This window comes from Cetorhinus maximus, chromosome 20 (assembly GCF_964194155.1).
Source record: "Cetorhinus maximus chromosome 20, sCetMax3.hap1.1, whole genome shotgun sequence".
In the NCBI taxonomy this organism is placed as follows: Eukaryota; Metazoa; Chordata; class Chondrichthyes; order Lamniformes; family Cetorhinidae; genus Cetorhinus; species Cetorhinus maximus.
This window is the reverse complement of record NC_135898.1, coordinates 86,204,180-86,223,033: the sequence shown is the minus strand read 5'-3', so window position 1 is coordinate 86,223,033 and position 18,854 is coordinate 86,204,180. Positions and strand designations below refer to the sequence as shown.

General features: G+C 45.8%; 1 protein-coding gene across 2 annotated transcripts in view; it reads left to right on the top strand.

Annotated features, from left to right (window-relative positions):
- The window catches only part of LOC144694544 (cartilage acidic protein 1-like), a 286,667-nt gene extending 269,617 nt beyond the window's left edge, over window positions 1-17,050 (top strand). The window contains exons 11-14 of one of the 2 annotated variants that reach the window (XM_078565103.1): window positions 681-823; window positions 3,290-3,332; window positions 9,163-9,306; window positions 16,808-17,050. In XM_078565103.1, the coding sequence (XP_078421229.1) occupies window positions 681-823; window positions 3,290-3,332; window positions 9,163-9,306; window positions 16,808-16,917 (440 nt within the window). In that variant the 3' untranslated portion in view covers window positions 16,918-17,050. Of the gene's footprint in view, window positions 1-680; window positions 824-3,289; window positions 3,333-9,162; window positions 9,474-16,807 lie in introns of those variants that run through there. The other variant, XM_078565102.1, reaches the window with a different exon arrangement.
- Window positions 17,051-18,854: the final 1,804 nt, after the last annotated feature.

Genomic DNA, 18,854 nt, shown 5'->3' with positions numbered 1-18,854 from the left:
TGCCTCTCCACATCTAACTCTCCTCCTTTAAGACACTCCTTAAAACCCATGTCTTTGACTAAGCTTTTGGTCACCTGCCCCTAATAATACCTCCTTATGTGACGCAATGTCAAATTTTGTCTGATGATTGCTCCAATGAAATACATTTGCTTCACCATGTTAGAGGTGAGTAAATGTAAGTTGATTTACAGCACAGCATGTCAAGGCTCTTCACATGATTTAAGCTCTTAGAGATAATATTAAACACAGGGTAATGGTTTGGCCCCATGCCCCCTGTAAAGTTAATGGGTCAAAAATCAGGAGAGGTGTTTAACGGTTCAACAAACACCCCTCACACTAGTGTAAAAATTCAGAATGAATGGCCGTTACTTTTTGAAAAGCAATGTCCATGGTTACGACTTGCATTGTGTCTCTCCGTACCACTTGTCCCGTTGGTCCTGTTGTCTCTGATGCTGCCCTTGTGTTTAATGGGCACGGGGTAATCCCTCACCACAGTCACCACCACCCACCCACCCCAACCCCCACCCACACCCACACCCCCACCCCCACCCCACCATTTTCAGGCCATGTCCAATTTTGTGTCTCAAGTCTCTTTGGGTTTACATGTCGGCGAATTTCAAACCCCTGTTCGAAAGGCAGGACATTGGTGCAACCTCTACTCACACCTCAAATTCTAACAGGTAAGGACATCGCGACACACCTGGAGGTGACCTGGCCGGGTGGGACATTCACCTCTCGCGCTGTTTCCCTCAGTGAAATGAACTCCACCATAGAAATCTCATACCCAGACCAGGAAGGTCAAACTAGGAATCTGGAAATTGAGGTATGTGAGGACTTGGAATATTGTCTGTATCTGGGATCCTTTGTAACTATCTCTCTCTCTCTCTCTCTCCCTGTATCTGTTTGTCTCCATCTGTTTCTATACACCTCTCCTTGTGTATTTCTCTGTTTCTCAGCCTCTATTGCTCTCTTTCTATATCTGTCTGTGTATCTGTCTGACTCTGTTTCGCTGCATATCTCCATCTGTGTCCACTGTTGATAAGGTATTCATTAAGAATGTAAGCGTTTTTTGATGTCTTTAATTGACAAGTTCCTGAGGGCCTATGAAGAACGGGTCGATAAAAGATACTGGCTCTCCAACTCCACAGGTGGCCAGATGCTGGGAATCCAGAAGTGCTTGCAAAACATTTTTCCTATTTGTGATGCCAATCATCAGGGAAAACCCGACTGAGAATAGGGTAAAACTCACCACCCTCGGCCTTTATAATGTACATTAACCCTAATAAACATTACCTAGTGTCCCATTGCTAACCTTGGACCTTCTGGTCATTCTGAGGAGAGATTTCCTGTCCGTGCCAAGTGAGTGAAGTGTTGATGTTGCAAGTGTATTCTTCCCAGTGAGGGGGTTGAGACTGAACAATACATTTCACAGAGACTTCATATCCAGCAGAACTCGTTTTAACCTCTGCTCCTTGGATTAGGCTGGTCCACCCTGTTTTATAACCCTCATACCCGATTTAAACCCCAATGGGTTGCAAGGTGTGGAATGGGACATTTGACTCGTTCCCGTCCGGTCATCCCAGGGTGAGTTGGGTTAAAATTACCATCCAAAACCCGCCCTCTCCCCCAGCAAGTTTGCCCCCCAGCCCTTTCCCTTGAGGTGTGCTTACCCCCCTTCACCCCACCTTCTCCCCTGGCCAAGTTTGCCCCCCCCTGCCCTCCCCCCTGAGCTGTCCTTACCCCCCTTCACCCCACCTTCTCCCCTGGCCAAGTTTACTCCCCAGCCCTCTCCCCTGAGTTGTGCTTACCCCCCTTCACCCCACCTTCTCCCCTGGCCAAGTTTACCTCCCTGACCTCTCCCCTTGTGAGTTTACCCCACCTCTCCTGTGGGCATATTTACCCCATACCTTCTCCCCTGGGCAAGTTTACCCCCCCCCCAGTTCTCTCCCCGGGTGAGTTTACCCCACTCCTCACTCTCCCACTCCCCTGGGCAAGTTTACTCCTCAGCCCTCTCTGATGTGTTTATCCTCCCTGCCGTCTCTCCTGGATGAATTTACCCCAGCCCCGGCCTCTCTCCTGGGCAAGTTTACCCCGCCCACATCCACTCGCCTGGACATGTTTACCACCCCGCACTCTGCACTGGGTGTGTTACCCCCGCCCTCTGCACTGGGCGTGTTTACCACCCCGCCCTCTGCACTGGGCGTGTTTACCACCCCGCCCTCTGCACTGGGCGTGTTTACCACCCCGCCCTTTGCACTGGGTGTGTTACCCCCGACTCGCCCCACCCATCGGCCTGACCTGGCCTAGAACCCAAGTTAGGCAAATGCAGCCTTTGTTTGTTCACCAAACCTGATTATTAGTGTTCAACCGTGTAATGGTCATGTTACTGGACTCATGATCCAGAGAACAAGAGTTCAAATCCCACCAAGGACGTTTGAGAATTTGAATTCCATTTCGGAAAAAAATCTGGATGTAAAATATTGCTGTTTTAATGAAGTGACCGTTAAATTGTTGGATTGCTGTAAAAAACCCAACCGGTGCATTAATGTCCTTTAGGGAGGGAAATCTGCCATTGTTTCCCAGTCTGGGCCTTTCGGTGATCCCAGATGCACTCATCGTGGCTGACTCACAATGTCTCTCTGAAGTGGCTGAGCAAGCCACCCAATTATATCCAAACCACTACCAGTGGCTCAAGAGGAGGACCCACCACCACCTTCTCAGGGAAACTTGGTGGTCAATAATGTGCCAGCAACTGAGAATGAATATTTTGATAAAAGCATTCTAAGTTTGGCAAACACTTTCAACTTTTTTTTCCAAATTATTTGCCCAACTTATGTTTTTATTGATATTAAATCCGCCCCGAGTAGTTATTTGTTTTACAATTAAAGCTTTTTGAAAAAAAAGACTTCACCTCTTTAGGCCCTCACTCTTCATCGTTCACTTATCAACGGACAGGGCAAGTGGGCACTTGACCTACTTCCCAGGCCTCTACTCTGAGGTAACCTTGAGGAGCACTAACGCAGTGAATTTGAGGTTCAGCATTTTGGCTGTCTTTCCAATGCTTCATCACTCAACCATTTCCCCTTCCCCACTGCTGTAGGGCAAGTAATCCTGATGGCCATTACCTCCCCCAACAGCGACACAGCCAAGATAGGGAACTCGCTGATGTAAGAGTCAAGCCTGTACCCTCTGTGTTGCAATTCTACCCAGATTGATGGGGCCTCCTAACCCCATTAGTTAAGCAAAGCGAACGCATTATGTGACTGGGATCTGTATCTTTTCTTTCCAGTGTGGAGAAGGTTTCACAGCTGATGGGAATGGTCGCTGTATAGGTGAGTTGGTATCATTACTTGCCCTGTCATACTTGCTATGATCCTCAGCCAGACCCCCAAGATTTTGATAAGATTCGTTTAGGGACCAATAACGTTTTGTCTAAAATAGACAAAGTTTGTGATCGAGACACTTGCTCAGTGAATAAAGCCAAAAATTCCACAGGTTTTGAACAGTCAAAAATAAACTTTACTATATATTATGTTCCTTCTGTCAGGTTGCTTTGCTTAGCGAACACAGTTGCATGCCTATCTACTGGTGAGTGAGTTTAAACAGGATACTCCAGACACAGGGACCAATGTAATACATGCTGTTTATTAGCACAAGTAACAGAGCACTGACACATGTATGCTTCTCCAACCAGACCCTATTCTAGACTACTGATTAATATTGTAGCCGACGCTACACAGCAATTGAGTAATACAGTCACGTGGTCAATCTGCTCACATTCTTTTAAAGGTGTATTGCACCTCAAATTACCACACTATACAAGGTCAGAAAGGTAAAACAATTTAAATATTTATCTTATACTCTAACATTCAGGGTAAGTATCAGGTACGTGTGAATTAACGGGTAAAACTGTGGTCAAACACACCACACTACACGATAAATGCCAGACGCAACCAAGACAGAGTCCATGGATTTCTCAACAACTCACCTGGACGTCAATAAACACTGTGAGTCAACTAATTCCACTGAAACTCCATCTCTTTCACGAGAGATTCCCATCTTCACCTTCAAAGATATCGCTGGGAATTCTCTCCACATGCCACTCCAAATTGCTAAGACATCAATGACAACCCATCTCACATGGTTTCAATCTCGTCTCCCAAGATTCTGTTCCCTCTGGCTGCACCGAGTGGAACACTGCTGCTCAAAAGGGGTATCTTTGCCCCAATGGCCACAGTATGGAGTCACCGACTTTCAGCGGCCATTACCAGGGCTTCCTTTGAGCCCTCTTCTCTTAAGGTGCAACCCACAGCCCTTTTCCTACTTGAAGCCCGTTTCTCTGCTCCTCTCTTTTTAACTGAACTTAATTGGGACCTGTCCGTGTCCCCTACCTGGGACTCTTCTTTTTGAGACCTCTCCCTGTACCCTGCCTGGGATTCTAGTCTTCCGCCGTGCTCTGCTCCTGTTCACCTGGCCCAGGTATCCGCACCCTGCGTCTTGCTGCACAGGCGCACAGAGCGTTCGAATTGCGGAACTGCACACGTGCAGCCTGCTCCCGGACTGCATGTGCGCAAAAGCCCTGAGGTCCATCAGGAGTTGAAGTCCCTGACCTCTGCTCTCAATGCCATGATAAGTTGACTAATCCTCGTTGTGCTAAGAATGACGCTGACAACCAATTTCAGATTGTCGGTCAGATTCGCAATGTGGCACATTGGGATATTTCAGAATACGCAGAATAGATATATTCTAATGAGAAAGAAAAATTCCAAGGGGAGGACCCACCATTTGTGATTAACTAAAAAAAGTTAAAGACTGTATCAAACTTAAAGAAAAAGCATATAATTACACAAAGACGTGTGGCAGGTCAGAAGATTGGAAAGAATATAAAGAACAGCAAAGAACGACAAAACGATTAATAAGGAGGGAAAAATTAGAGTACGAGAGAAAGATAAATAGTAACATAAAAATGGATAGTAAGAGTTTCTATAGATGCTTAAATAAGAAGAGAGTTTACAAAATGAGGGTTGGTCCTATAGAGAGTGCGTCTGGAGAATTGATAATGGAAAGTAGGGGGATGGCAGATGAATTATAACAGGTATTTTGCTTAGGCCTTCACTATAGGGAACACAACATCCCGGAAATAGCTGTAAATCAGGAAATGGAAGGGAGGGAGGAACTCAGGAAAATTACAATCACCAGGGAAGTGGTATTGAGTAAATGGTTGGGGCTGTGGGCTGATAAATACCCAGGTCCAGATGGACTTCACCCTAAGGTCTTGAAAGAAGTGGCTAGTGAGATGGTTGATGCATTGGTTTTAATTTTCCAAAATTCCCTAGATTCAGGGAAGGTTCCATTGGATTGAAAAATAGCAAATATTACTCCTTTATTCAAAAAGGGAGGGAGACAGAAAGCAGGAAACTATAGGCCAGTTAGACTAACATCTTGGTCGGAAAAATGTTAGAAGCTATTATTAAAGATGTTATAGCAGGGCATTTAGAAAAATTCAAGGCAAACAGGCAGAGTCAACATGGTTTTGTAAAAGGGGAATCATGTTTAACCAATTTATTGGAGATTTTGAATGAGTCACATGTGCTGTGGATAAAGGGGAACTGGTGGATGTACTGTACTTAGATTTCCAGAAGGCATTTGATAAAGTGTCACGTCAAAGGTTATTACAGAAAATAAAAGCTCAGGGTGTAGGGGGTAACATATTGGCATGGATAGAAGATTGGCTAGCTAATGGGAAACAGAGTCGGCATAAATGGGTCTTTTTCTGGTTGGCAGGATGTGATGAGTGGTGTGCCACAGGGATCAGTGCTGGGGCCTCAACTGTTTACAATTTATATAAATGAGTTTGATGAAGGGACCGAAGGAATGGTGGCTAAATTTGCTGATGATACAAAGATAGGTAGGAAAGTAAATTGGGAAGAGGATGTAAGGAGACTACAAAGTGAAATAGATGGGTTAAGAGGACAAAGATTTGGAAAATGGAGTATAATGTGGGAAAATGTGAAATCGTTCATTTTGGCAGGAAGAATAAAAAAGAAACTTATTATTTAAATGGTGAGAAATTGAGGAGTTCTGAGATTCAGGGGGATCTGGGTGTCCTAGTCCATGAATCACAAAAGGTTAGTGTGCAGGAACAGCAGGTAATTAGGAAAGTTAGTAGAATGTTATCATTTATTGTGAGGGGAATTGATTACAAAAGTAGGGAGTTTAGCTTCAGCTGTGCAGGGCATTGGTGAGACCACATCTGGAGTATTGTGTACAGTATTGGTCTCCTTATTTAAGGAAAGATGTAAATGCATTAGAAGCAGTTCAGAGACGGTTTAGTAGGCTGCAATTATCTGTGCCCGCCAGCGTTGGGCATGTTCAGTGACGTGAGTGGACAATATGGCGCGATTGGTTTCACGACGTCGTGAAACCAGTTGGCGATCGCTCGCTCAGGCCGTTGATGGTGGGCCCCGTTCCCCGCCATCAGACATTGGGAAACTCATTGTAATACATCAGCATATCATTATTAGGTATGCCCGCTGGAATCCTTCCCCCCTCCCCCACTTGCTGGATCCACATCCACCTTGGTGGGAAAACAGGCCGACATGTTTCACAACAGCACTTAAGCGACATGAACCTGACGAGCTACACTTCACTCAGGGCTTCAAGGTTTGTTTGCCTACCTTGCTTCAGGCAGCACTCGCAGTCATCAGCGCCAGGATTCACAGTCAGCACCACATCACTTTTAGGGAGGTTCACGGGCAGGTCTCTACCTACCAGACCAGCCATAAGGTGGGTGTGGCTTTTCAATGGCTGCAGGGCTGGGGCTTGCTTGGGGAAGGGGGAGAACTGGCCTCAAGCAAGGGAGAGACTGCAGGTTTAGAGCTGTACTGGGGAAGGAAATTTTCAGGCTAATTTTCTTGCCTTCCCACTTCCTCTACTCTGCAAATCCGATGTAAGTCAGTGTGAGCTTAAGAGTGAACGAATTTGGTTCAGGATCACATATCGGGGGCAGACTCTTGCCCTTGTCTCAGCGGGGGGGGAGTTCAGGAAGCCGACTGCCGCCCGCGATCGAGGCCCGGAAGACGCTCTCATGCTGGCGGGCCAATGAAGACCTGTCCGGCATGAAACACGAGCGGCGGCGCTCAGCGCTGTCTGTGTAGGTGGGGCGGGGGGGGAGGGTGGGGTGGGGAGAAGAGGGCAAGCAGGACGAGCGCCAACTTTGCACACGCACACGTGTGTGCGCGCGCTTGAGAATCTCCCTGAGGCCGATGAAGAATTTTTTTTTTAAATGAATAATGTGGTAAAACATGTCCCCTCATGTGACTCTGCCACATGAGCAGGGGCCATGTTATTAATCACATTTTACATTTTTTAATTTAATTTTTTATTTGCTTGAGGAAACCTTATCCCGGCCCGCGGATGAGGTTTCCTAAAGAGTGCAAAGGTCGCTTGGCCTTTTTGCCTGCCCCCCGCCCACCGTAAGGTTGGACGGGCAGCGAGAAATTGAAGTTAATAACCTTGTTAATGGCCCAAACGGGCCATTTAATTGTTGGCCAGCGCGCTGCCGACTCTGGCGCTGACCGAAATATCCCGCGAGTGTGCGTTTCACGCTCGAGCGGCTCCCGATGAGGTGAAAGTTTTGCCCAAGGTTTCTTCGTCTTTTCTCAATATTGACTATTCAACAATACTGGAGGGTTGCATTCAGTTGTCCTACGATTTGACCTTGGGTCCTACCCCTCCCAGCCCATATAGGTTTTTTTCCACGATGGTTGAAGACAACTTTCCTCCAACCACGGTTCAGCATCAGAAGGAACCAAAACGACTGCACCTGTGCCTAAATTACAGTGTGTCTTGTTTCCCTCGACTAGGATGTCAGTGCTCCAGTAGTTTTCGCTTGGTTCCTGGATCTTTCCAAGGAAAGGCATCTCAATGTCATCGACATCATCTACTTCATAGAAATGGCTACCTTTTCAAAGGCTTCTCTTTGTGCCTAATTCTGTGCAGGTTCCTTGCTACGGCATTGAACCTGGAAGTGGCCCATCTTTCCACAGGAATGGCATTCAGCCTCTTTGGCAGGGCAGTTACCCCGCCTGTGTTTATCCCTGCCGCACCAGTTACAGTTATCTGGGACTGTTGACGGACGCTCTTCCTGTCTCCCCTGCTTCTTCACAACAGCTTCCCCTGTTTTTAAATTTAACATGCCCTGCTGAGCCAGCTGCTTTCGAGACTGGGCCTCCCCATCACCTCGAATCACAGCTCGATTTTGCTTCCTGATCTCAGCTTCGTTTGATTGCCTTTGCCAAGGCTAGATCACCTCTTGACTACACGTGGTCAGACAAGGCATCATCCAGCACTCCCGTGACCATTCTGTCCCTGATTAGCACATCTTTTAGGGTTCCGTACCCACAGTTCTCTGCAAGTCTATCCAAGTTGTTTATCAATTCTTCAACACATTCCCCTTGTCATTGGCGTATTTGTTAAATTTAGCCTGCTCAACAGTAGTATTCTCTCTCAGGTTGAAATATGTACCAAGTGCTTTGATTACATCATCCTACTTGGCTTTTTCCTCATCCATACCCAGCCTGACTAGGATATTGTCTGCACAGCCGCCCATCATATATAACAGTTTACTGACCTGTTCACTGCTCGCAGTTCAATATTTGGCAAACCATACTAATTCAGCCATACTTCTGCTTGTTTGAGGCCTGCAATCTTTTCGAAGCTTTCTAGCAATGGTAGAGACATCTCCATGGCTGGTTTTTTTCACTCGCTGCCACCATATAATATTCCTGTTATTGTTAGACTAATACAGAATATTTACTGAGTCTGCTGAGGTATGTAACACACTAACTTCATTGAAATGTCTCTTACTGCAGGCTACATCTTACTGCAAAGTTGTACAGGAGAGATCAAGATCGTGGGATGTTGCATCATTTCTTGTGATGTTCTATACACCATCTGATTAGCATACTACACAGTTAGAATTAACCCCTTGTACTGCAGAAGTGACCCTAAAACTAAACGTAGGAAGTGTCCATCCAGCTCTCCTGTGACGCTAGGAAATATTTATCCTACCTCTTTAACCACAGGAATTTCAAGCTCCGTTAATGTATTCTGCTCTGTTTAACCATTGCTATTTTAGAATTTTTCTCCAATTTTTTTTAGATGCGGATGAATGTGTCCAGTTTCCTGCAATGTGCCCCAGGGAAAAGCCCACCTGTATCAACACGTATGGAGGCTACAAGTGTCGGCCGAACAGGAAATGCAATCAGGGTTATGAACCCAATGAAGATGGGACAGCGTGTGTGGGTCAGTGAATTGCACCTGGATAAATGGTCTTTTAACGCTTTAACAATTACACTTATGAAAATGTTAAGCACTTCAACACAACCGAGCTGAATTTCAGTTTTACACCAATGTATATCTTATGCAGACGCTCACTAAATAAATGACCTGTTCATGCACCACTACAGAAAGGCTCTCAAAACACTCGTTCTCAAGATTGACAGCTTTGGGAGTTCTTGCACCTCATTCCAGACATTAATGCAATTTTAATTACTGGGACATTTGGTTGGACATGGGAAGGATTGGTCACCCAGCTCCAACTATTTGCTATTTCCCTTACCCACTTGTCATTCAAGGGGCAATCATTATCTCCTCTACAGATTTCTATCTCTCCCATCATAGTTTATCCAATCTCTCTCCAATTTTTTTCATAAGAACATAAGATAAGGAATAGGAGCAGCCCTTCAAGCCTGCTCTGCCATTCAATAAGATCGTGGCTGATCTTCAGTGTCAACTCCACCTTCCCGCGCCATCCCCATTTCCCTTTAATTCCCTTCATATCCAAAAAAAGCTATGGAGCTCAGTCTTGAATATATTCTACAACTGAGCATCCACAACCCTCTGGGGTAGAAAATTCCAAAGATTCACAAACCTCTAAGTAAAGAGATTGCTTCTCATCTCAGTCCTCAATAGCTAAACCCTTTACCCTGAGACTGTCCCGTGTTCTTGATTACCTGAGCGGGGAAAACATTGTCAGTGGTGTCTTTCACGATATCTCGAAGCACTTAACAGCCGACGAAGTGTTTTGAAGTGTAGTCCCTATTGAAATGGTTCGGCCCAGTTCACTTTCTAGCCAATGGTAACCACCTCCTCCCGCCGCCATGACGTTGATGGTCACACTCCATGTTCCAGAAACAGAAACAAAGTCAGGGTGATTTTCGAGGGCTCTTTCAGGTGCTGAAGAGCTTCTGAGATAGCCCAGCTGAGGGCCTCGGGCTGTAACATGGGTTTAGACCACGTTTAGCGTAAGATGCTATGCGAGTGAAGGTGTTGGAACGGGCACGCACAAGATCGTTACGTAGCTGACTGCCACTTAGATTGCCTGCTAGTACTCATTCAGGAGGCTGCATGGTGCTCTGGTGGCTAATGCTGGATCTAGCACCTTCTCCTAAGAGCGGCCAGCTGATTGGAAATAAACTAGCCATTGCAGAGGTTATTGAAGGTATATTACTTTTCACTATTCATTTGCCGCTGGTGGTTTGAAGAGGATCTTTGAAACCCTTCAGAGAACTCTGTGGGACAGTTTGCCAAAGACGTCTGCAATATTCGAACAATATTTATTCTGGAAATCCTCTTGAGGTCTTTAGCTGAAAAGAGTGAGTGTGATGCTCCTCCTCCATATCGGATACCTTCGAGGAGTCACCAGGAGGAAGGGAATGCTTGTTGGTTATGGGCTAGAGATCAGCCTTGATTTGGATGAGGAATGGGACGAGGGCATGAGTCCAGACAGAGAAGCAGCAGCAGCTGGAGGAGAGACAGTCAGGAGGCTGAGGAAGACTCCATCCCACCCAGTGCAGGTACAGAACCTCCTCTGGACCTCCTCCACCAGGACCTCCAGTATCACGCTCAAGAACCTGTGTACCCTGTCCCTCCGTCCCTGAACCACCCTGAAACGTGCTGCTGTGTGTCAGCCAGAACGCTCCACATCTTCATGCAAATGGGAGCGTGAAGCTGAAATATGCTGCGCCATAAAAATTGTGTATAATCAGTCCCTGACTATTAAGCCTGCAGTTCTCTCCTTTAGCACCTCCAGACAGGTTCAAATTATGCTAGTTTGTAATTAGAGCCAAAATTATGAACAAAATGCAGACTTCCAAACTGATTAGTCTTATTAACCTCCTCGTGTCATGCCCTAGAGGGCATTGGCAGCTTCCATTGGATTGTTCCATGACTATGCTTAGCAAAGTACTGCAGTCTGCTATTGCCTTCTGCAGTATGGCTAACCAGGAAACTCTCACCACCTGCCACCAGGCATACTGGAAGGATTTACAGGCTGATAATCAACCTGTTTGACCACATTACAAACCTTCTGTAGCCATCAAGTACCTGAAGTGGGACTTGAACCCAGAGCCTTCTAGGCTCAGAGGTAGGGACATTACCCACTGCGCCACAGGATCTCCCAATCGTATTAGCGCAGCATCCAGTTAGTGCCTGTTTCCACCCTTTGGCCAAAAGAAGCCCCAAACAACCATTTGCCACTCTGCACAGTCAAGCCTCCACCACAAATTAACATCAAAAAATAAAGTTTAATTTGCCCTCCATGACTGTCCTTTGAAAACTGATCAAAAAAAGGCTAACCTTAAATTTCTTTTCTGAATAAAACGCCTACAGAGTGTTGTAATGATCTTTGAACAGTTGACACCATAAGGCCAAGGCTCCTTTCTGCTTTATTGCCTTGGCTGGTGTGTCAGAAGATGCTTTGGGGCAGTACGAAGGGAGAGCTGCACCATCACAGGCGCTGTTTGCAAACTGAGGCCCATTGTAAAAGGTCTTCTTCAAAGAGGGTCACGCACGGTATCCTGGAAAACATTTATCCACCAACCAACACCCCTAATACAGATTCAATGGTCATTTATCTCATTACTGTTTCTGGGGACTTTGTTGGAATTTGCCTGCATCATAACAGCGACTACAATGAAAAAAAAACTAGTTCATTGAGGCCATGAATAGTTCAATTCAATTTACAGGACTCTGGAGAAAGAACAGAGGGAGTGGGACCAATTGGATAACCCTTTCTAAGAGCCAACATAAGCATGATGGGCTGAATGGCCTCCTTCTGTGCTGCATAATTCCATAATGTTCTGCAATATCCAACCCTAATCTGTCTGAGTTTCAAAGTCATTGCCATGAGCCGTCCGTTAATTGATGAATAAAGATTGATTTGTTGATAGTAGCAAGATTCTGATCAGTTGAAGAGTTGACTTTTTAAAAACTTGTTCTTGGGATGTGAGTGTCGTGAGTAGGACGAGCATGTATTGCCCGCCCCTAATTACACACCAACCAATTCTCATGGTTCTGTAGCAATCACCAGTCCTTCAAGGAACCACCGGTGGAATGCTCCCCCTGGCTTCTCCCCGATATGGTACTGACTGGAGCTCAGCAGCCTCTGATTCACAACCCATTCCTACCCACCCCGCTCTCCACCCCCCTCCCCCCCAATCCCCCCCAAGTCCCAGAGCTCACCAATGGGCTAGCTCAGTGCCAGAGCCTGGCTCAGTTTCCAAAAGCCTTGACTATGAGCTTCACCGGAAATGCCCGCGTGGCACCTGCAGTTTGCCAGTTTTCTGAAGTTGACGCCCAAGTTCCCGCCAGTCTTGTGCCGATGTCTTCTAGTTTCTGTTGCCCGCGATTGATTTGCCGCCGATTTCCAGCGCTCCCCAAGTTCCTCCCTCAGGATGTGGAAGCTGCAAAATGCAGTTCAGAATTGGCCAGTTTCACCGATTCACTAATATCAAGTGGCGGTTCTTTGCTGGTGAGTCCAGCAAATATCTGTAAATCAACACATCCCACCACTAGTCCCTGACAGCACTAAGGAATGGGAGTGATCTTCTCTCCCCGAACACAGATATGTTGGGGACAAGTACATAGAGTAACATTAAGTCTACAGCATATAAACAGGCCATTCAGCCCAACAGGGCCATGCTGGTGTTTATGCTCCACATGAGTCTCCATCCACCCTACTTCATCTCACCCTATCTGCTCTTTCTCCCTCATTTGTTTACCTCGTTTTTCCTTAAATGTATCTATGCTATTGACTTCAACGGCTCCCTGTGGTAGTAAGTTCCACATTCTAAGCATTCTCTGGGTAACGAAGTAAAGAGGTTTCTCCTGAATTCCCTATTGGCTTTATTAATGACCATCCATATTTATGACACCCTAGTTTTGGTCTCCCCCTCAACTGGAAACGCTTTTTTTCTACGTCTACCCTATCAAAGTCTTTCATCCTCTTAAAGACCTCTGTTGGGTCACCCCCCTGCCATCTCTTTTCTAAAGAAAAGAGCTCCTGTCTGTTCACAAATGAAAGCAGAAAATGCTGGAAATACTCAGCAGGTCTGGCAGCATCTGTGGAGAGAGAAACAAAGATAACAGGTCTGTGACCTTGCGTCAGTATATGATAAGTATATCCTCTCAGTTCTGGTATCCTGGTCCCCACAAGCAGTGGTTTGCCAACTGACATCGTTAAGAACCCTGGAGCTCCCTCCCTAACAGCGCTGTGGGTGTACCTACACCACAGGGACTGCAGCGGTTCAAGAAGGCGGCTCACCACCACCACCTTCTCAAGGGCAATTAGGGATGGGTTGGCCGGGTCAGCGACACCCACATCGCATAAATAAATAAAAATAGATGAAGGCTTATTGTCGGAGCCAACTGGAATTTCCCAGTTAGCCTCCAGGTCCCTGGATGCATAGAGGAACGGTTCAGCTGCCTGGAGACAGTCTCCTAGCACAGCCCAGGTAGTTAGTACTCTAGGCAGGCCTAGAGGCCCACCTTACCTGCCTGGCCACAGTTCCAGTCGAAGCTGGACCACTTTGTTTTTATGTTCTATGCTTCTACTTATAAAACCCAAGTAACCTATTAGTGTTTTTTTAGTGACCTTATCAACTTCTAGGAAGAATGTTAGCCAGAACGCTCTGCTCCAACCCTACAGCGATTTTTGGTGAGATCAACTAACTTGGAATCAACGCTTCACGACTTGGACAACGTTAGCTTAAGAAAAAAACGCGTTGGGATCTCTTGATTATACCGTGTTTCTGACCAATTTACAGCTCCTTAACAATATCCTTCTAATCATGCAGATGGTGAAACGGAACATGTTTTGCTGAGGAGCACTCTCATCTCAATCACTGTACCGTAGAATGATTAACATATCTTACTGTTCAGTAGGTTTCCTGTTTATTTTTATATCCCCTTTTATTAAAAAAAAAACCAAAACTTTCAAAATTGGCAGTCTAACCAATGTGCAGATGAATTTATTTCTAGTCTTAACTTTGGACGATTTCACTCTCTCTCTCTCTCTCTCTCTCACACTCACTCTGTAACTCCCTCTTGAAGGTCAATGCTTAGATGACCCAATACTGAATTATTCAATAATGAAAAGTGGAAATGCTCAGCAGGTCTGGGCAGCAACTGTGGAGAGAGAAACAGAGTTAGCATTTCAGATCAATGGCTTTTCATCAGAACTGGGAAAAGTATTTAGTACCTCAGCTGTGTCCTCTGTCCCCATGTGTAAATCCCTTTTTGGTCCCTCATCGGCCCTACCTTTTACCATGTGTTTTGCTGTTTACATGCCTATAAAAGACTTCGGGATTCCCTATTATGTTAGCTGCAGGTCTCTTTCATACTCCCTCTGCTTCTCTTACTTGCTTCTTCACCTCCCCTCTGAACCTTCTTTATTCAGCTTGGTTCTCAATTCTACCTGGTACCTGTCATAAGCACAATTTTTCTTCTTTATCTTAATTTCTATCTCCTTTGTCAGCCAGGGAGCTCTGGATTTGTTTGCCCTACCTTTCCCTTTCGAGGGAATATACCTTGACTGTGCCCGAATCATCTTTTCTCTAAAGGTAGCCCATTGAGCAGCTGACATTTTTCCTGCCAATCTTTGACTCCAATTTATTCAGCCCGGATCTGGAATTCAGTTCCTTTGTCCATGTTTGGGCCAAGGCTATAATGAGGTCTGGAGTTGAATGGCCCTGGCAGAATCCAAACTAAGCATCAGTGAACAGGTTATTGCTGTGTAAGTGCCACTTGATAGCACTGTCGACACCTCCCATCGCTTTGCTGATGACTGAGAGTAGATGAATGGGAGGGTAATTAGCCAGCTTGGATTTATACTGCTTTTTTGTCAACCAGTCATTACTGGGCAATTTTCCACATAGCCGGGTAGATGCCAGCGTTGTAGCTGTACTGAAACAGCTTGACTAGGGGCACGGCTAGTGCTGGAGCACAAGTGTTCAGTACTGCAGTTGAGATGTTTTTGGAACCCGTAACCTTTTCAGTATCCAGTGCTTTAAGCCGTTTTTTGATATTACATGGAGTGAACCAAATTGGCTAAAGACTGGCATCTGTGATGTTGGGGATCCGGGGAGGAAGAATCCATTGACACTCCTGGCTGAAGGTGGTTGCAAATGCTCCGGCCATGCTGTTTGCACTGATGTTCTAGGCTCCCCCGTCATTGGGGATGGGGATTCTCGTCAAGCCTCCTCCTCCTCCTCCTGTTAGTTGTTCAATTGTCCATCACCATTCGCGACTGGATGTGGCAGGACTGAAGAGCTTTCATCTGATCCATTGATTGTAGGATGGCTTAGCCCTGTCTATAGCACACTGCTCTTTCCGCAAACATGCACATAGTCCTATTATCACATTGCTGCTTCTGGGAACTTGCTAGTTGCAAATTGGCTGCTCTATTACAACAGTGACTACACTTCAAAAGCACTTAATTGGACATCCTGACGTCATGAAGGACATTATATAAATACAAGTCCTTTGTTTTCCTTTCTTTCAATTGGGGAACAGATGTTAAGGGGAACAGATAGGGTAGATAAAGAGAAACTATTTACACTGCTTGGGAAGTTTAGAATTAGGGGGCAGAGCGTAAAAATTAGAACCAGACCTTTCAGGAGTGAGATTAGGAAACATTTCTAGACACAAAGTGCGGTAGAAGTTTGGAACTCTTTTCCACAAACAGCAACTGATGCGAGATCAATTGTTAATTTTAAGACTGAGATTGATAGATTTTTGTTATCCAAAGGCATTAAGGGATATGGGGCAAAAGTGGGTATATGGAGTTAAGACACTGATTGGCCATGATCTCATTGATCATCAGAACAGGCTTGAGGGGCTGAATGGCCTCCTCCTGTTCCTGTGTTCCTAGCAAATTGGATATGGCCTTTGACACAAAACAGGTGGGATTGCTCTTTTTCACCAGTTAAAAGACCCACCCAATACTCAAATCTATTGAAGTCAACGCACAAACAATGTGGCAAATACTTGTTTTGTGTACTTACCTGAATTAAATTTCAGCCACTGCCAGAGGCAATGTCTTAAAACCTTGCACCATCATCCCTTTGGTCATTTAATCACTCGCTCTGGCTTCTGCCCTCTCACGGACTCTCCCCTCTGTTCTTTCTCCTTCCACCCCACACTCTCCCTCCCCCCCCCACCCCCCCACCGGCAACTTTCCCTGCCTCTGGAATTATTTAAAACCTGTTTCAACTCCCGTTTTCCCAGTTCTGATGAAAGGTCACCAACCTGAAACGTTAACCCTGCTTCTGTCTCCACAGACACTGCCTGACCTGCTGAGTGTTTCTAGCCTTTTCTGTTTTTGGTTCAGATTTCCAGTATCCACTCCTGTTTAAATGGTGGGGGCTGCCTTCAGTGCTTTGTGAAGAATGCTTAGACACTAATTCTCCTCTTTTTCCTTCCTCTTCCATTCTTTCCTGTTTCGATTTTTATTACTGCCCAACAGCTCAAGTCGCTTACTTCGGGGGAGGTTTCTCATCAGCTGCAAGACTCTCTGTCTATCTCTACCAGGCTGCTGTGGTCCTGCTTGGCTTAGTCCACTGGCTTCTAGCCTGAAGCCTTGACCCTCTGATGCACCCCAGCAACTCAACATTCGGAACCCTTGGTCTTCCACTGCCTAAACTGTCAACAGGTTGAACAGAACTGAAAGAGCTCGGCAAATGTTCAGTCTCTGGTTTGCTCCTTTCTAATGCGCCAATTTGTCAAACTCCAGATGAACACGCATCCTGAGATAAACTTTCTGAACGAATAAAGAAAAATTGCAGTGTTGTTCTCCCATTAAAGGCAAATCCCAGACCAAGCATACTGCAGTTTAGTAAACTCAGAAAGTGTTTTATCAGAATTTAGTTAAATGACACTATAGTGATAGAGACAAGACAGCAAACACCCAGAGAAAAACACACACACACACACACACACAGGCACACCCAAACAAACGCACACAAAAGCACACACACAGGCACACACAAACGCACACAAAAACACACACACACACATACATACACACACACATACATACACACACGCACACAAACATCCAGATCCAATCATACAGACACTCACAAACACATACACCTGCAGATACAAACACATACAATCAAACACATCCTGTGTGGACACACATGCACACACAAACATGCACACACAGATGCACACAGACATGCACACACACTCATCTACAAGCTCACAAGTACACAAAAACATTATTTTTATTCATTTAGGGGATGTGGGTGTCACTGGCTAGGCCAGCAATTATTGCCCATCCCTTACAAAAACATACACGCGCACATAAAACATAACTACACATGCACAACACGTGTACACACAAACACACCCACACATACAAGCATCTATATTTACATGCACACACACACACACGTACACACAAACACCAGCCACACAAATGCGCACACACACATGCAGCACTCTGTTATACCTTTGCAACCATGCTTAAAACAATGGAAATAAACTGAGTGAAGTAGTTTCAGCTTCCTGCAGAATAATAAAGCTGGAAGGTGAGCTGTATTGTCGAGCTGTACACAGTGACATGGTGTGGAGGCTGATGTGTATGGCTGTTTGCGTTTGGAACCGCCAACCCTTTACAGTTTGTAGAGCTGGACAGCGCGACAAGGCTCTTCCGTTCTGTCACTTCAACCTTATGGACGTGCACCTGCCGTGGACCGACCCAAGCTCCAACTGTCCCAAGCTTTGCAGATGACATTTGACGTTTAAAGAAGCAAATTTGCAAAAATTTCATGAGAAGAGAGAAACCCCATCACAAACCTGGAGAAAAGATATAAAGCGTGGCAGCTAAACCCACTGCCCAAAGGATTGGGATAGATTGTGATGGTTGGGTCACAAGTTGGACAGTTACGCTGCTACCTGAGTAGCCATTGTGTGATTTGCAGCTTTGTTTCCCAGGCCTCTTGTATAATGAAGCTGATGCATAAACCACTCCGGTTAGGTGTTGGGAGTGGGGGGGTGGGGTATGTGTGTGTGGTGGAGGTGGTTGTGGTTGGGGGGAGAGGGAAAATCTTGCCAGTGCGTTCCACAAGTCTATGAGCCTCGGCTTTTCCTGTCACGTGTTCCCAATCCCGTCGCCACTGGGGAGGTGAGAAACAGGATGCTTTCCCCCAAAATGCAGGGAGGCAGTGTTATCAGAGGTCGGAAGGGATGTCACCTCACCATCCCTGGGGCTAAAATCTCCACGGACTCTCCCCGTGCCAGTGGAAGAGGCATGGGAGGCAGTCACTCGTGTCACCTTGGTTTAGAGAAACTCGAACAAGATCGCCATAGAATCCAAAGGGTGGCTGGTTTAGCGTTAGACAAGAGCCCAATGGTGAAGCAGAGGGTTCTCTGGTCGGTTGGCACAACCTTTTGGGGGCAGATTGAAGAGGGAAATAAATTGAAAGTCCAAAAATTAAAACCTAGACTTATACACCAGCCTCTTTTTTATTGTTTAATGAGCCACCACTAGCCTTTAGGCCACGACA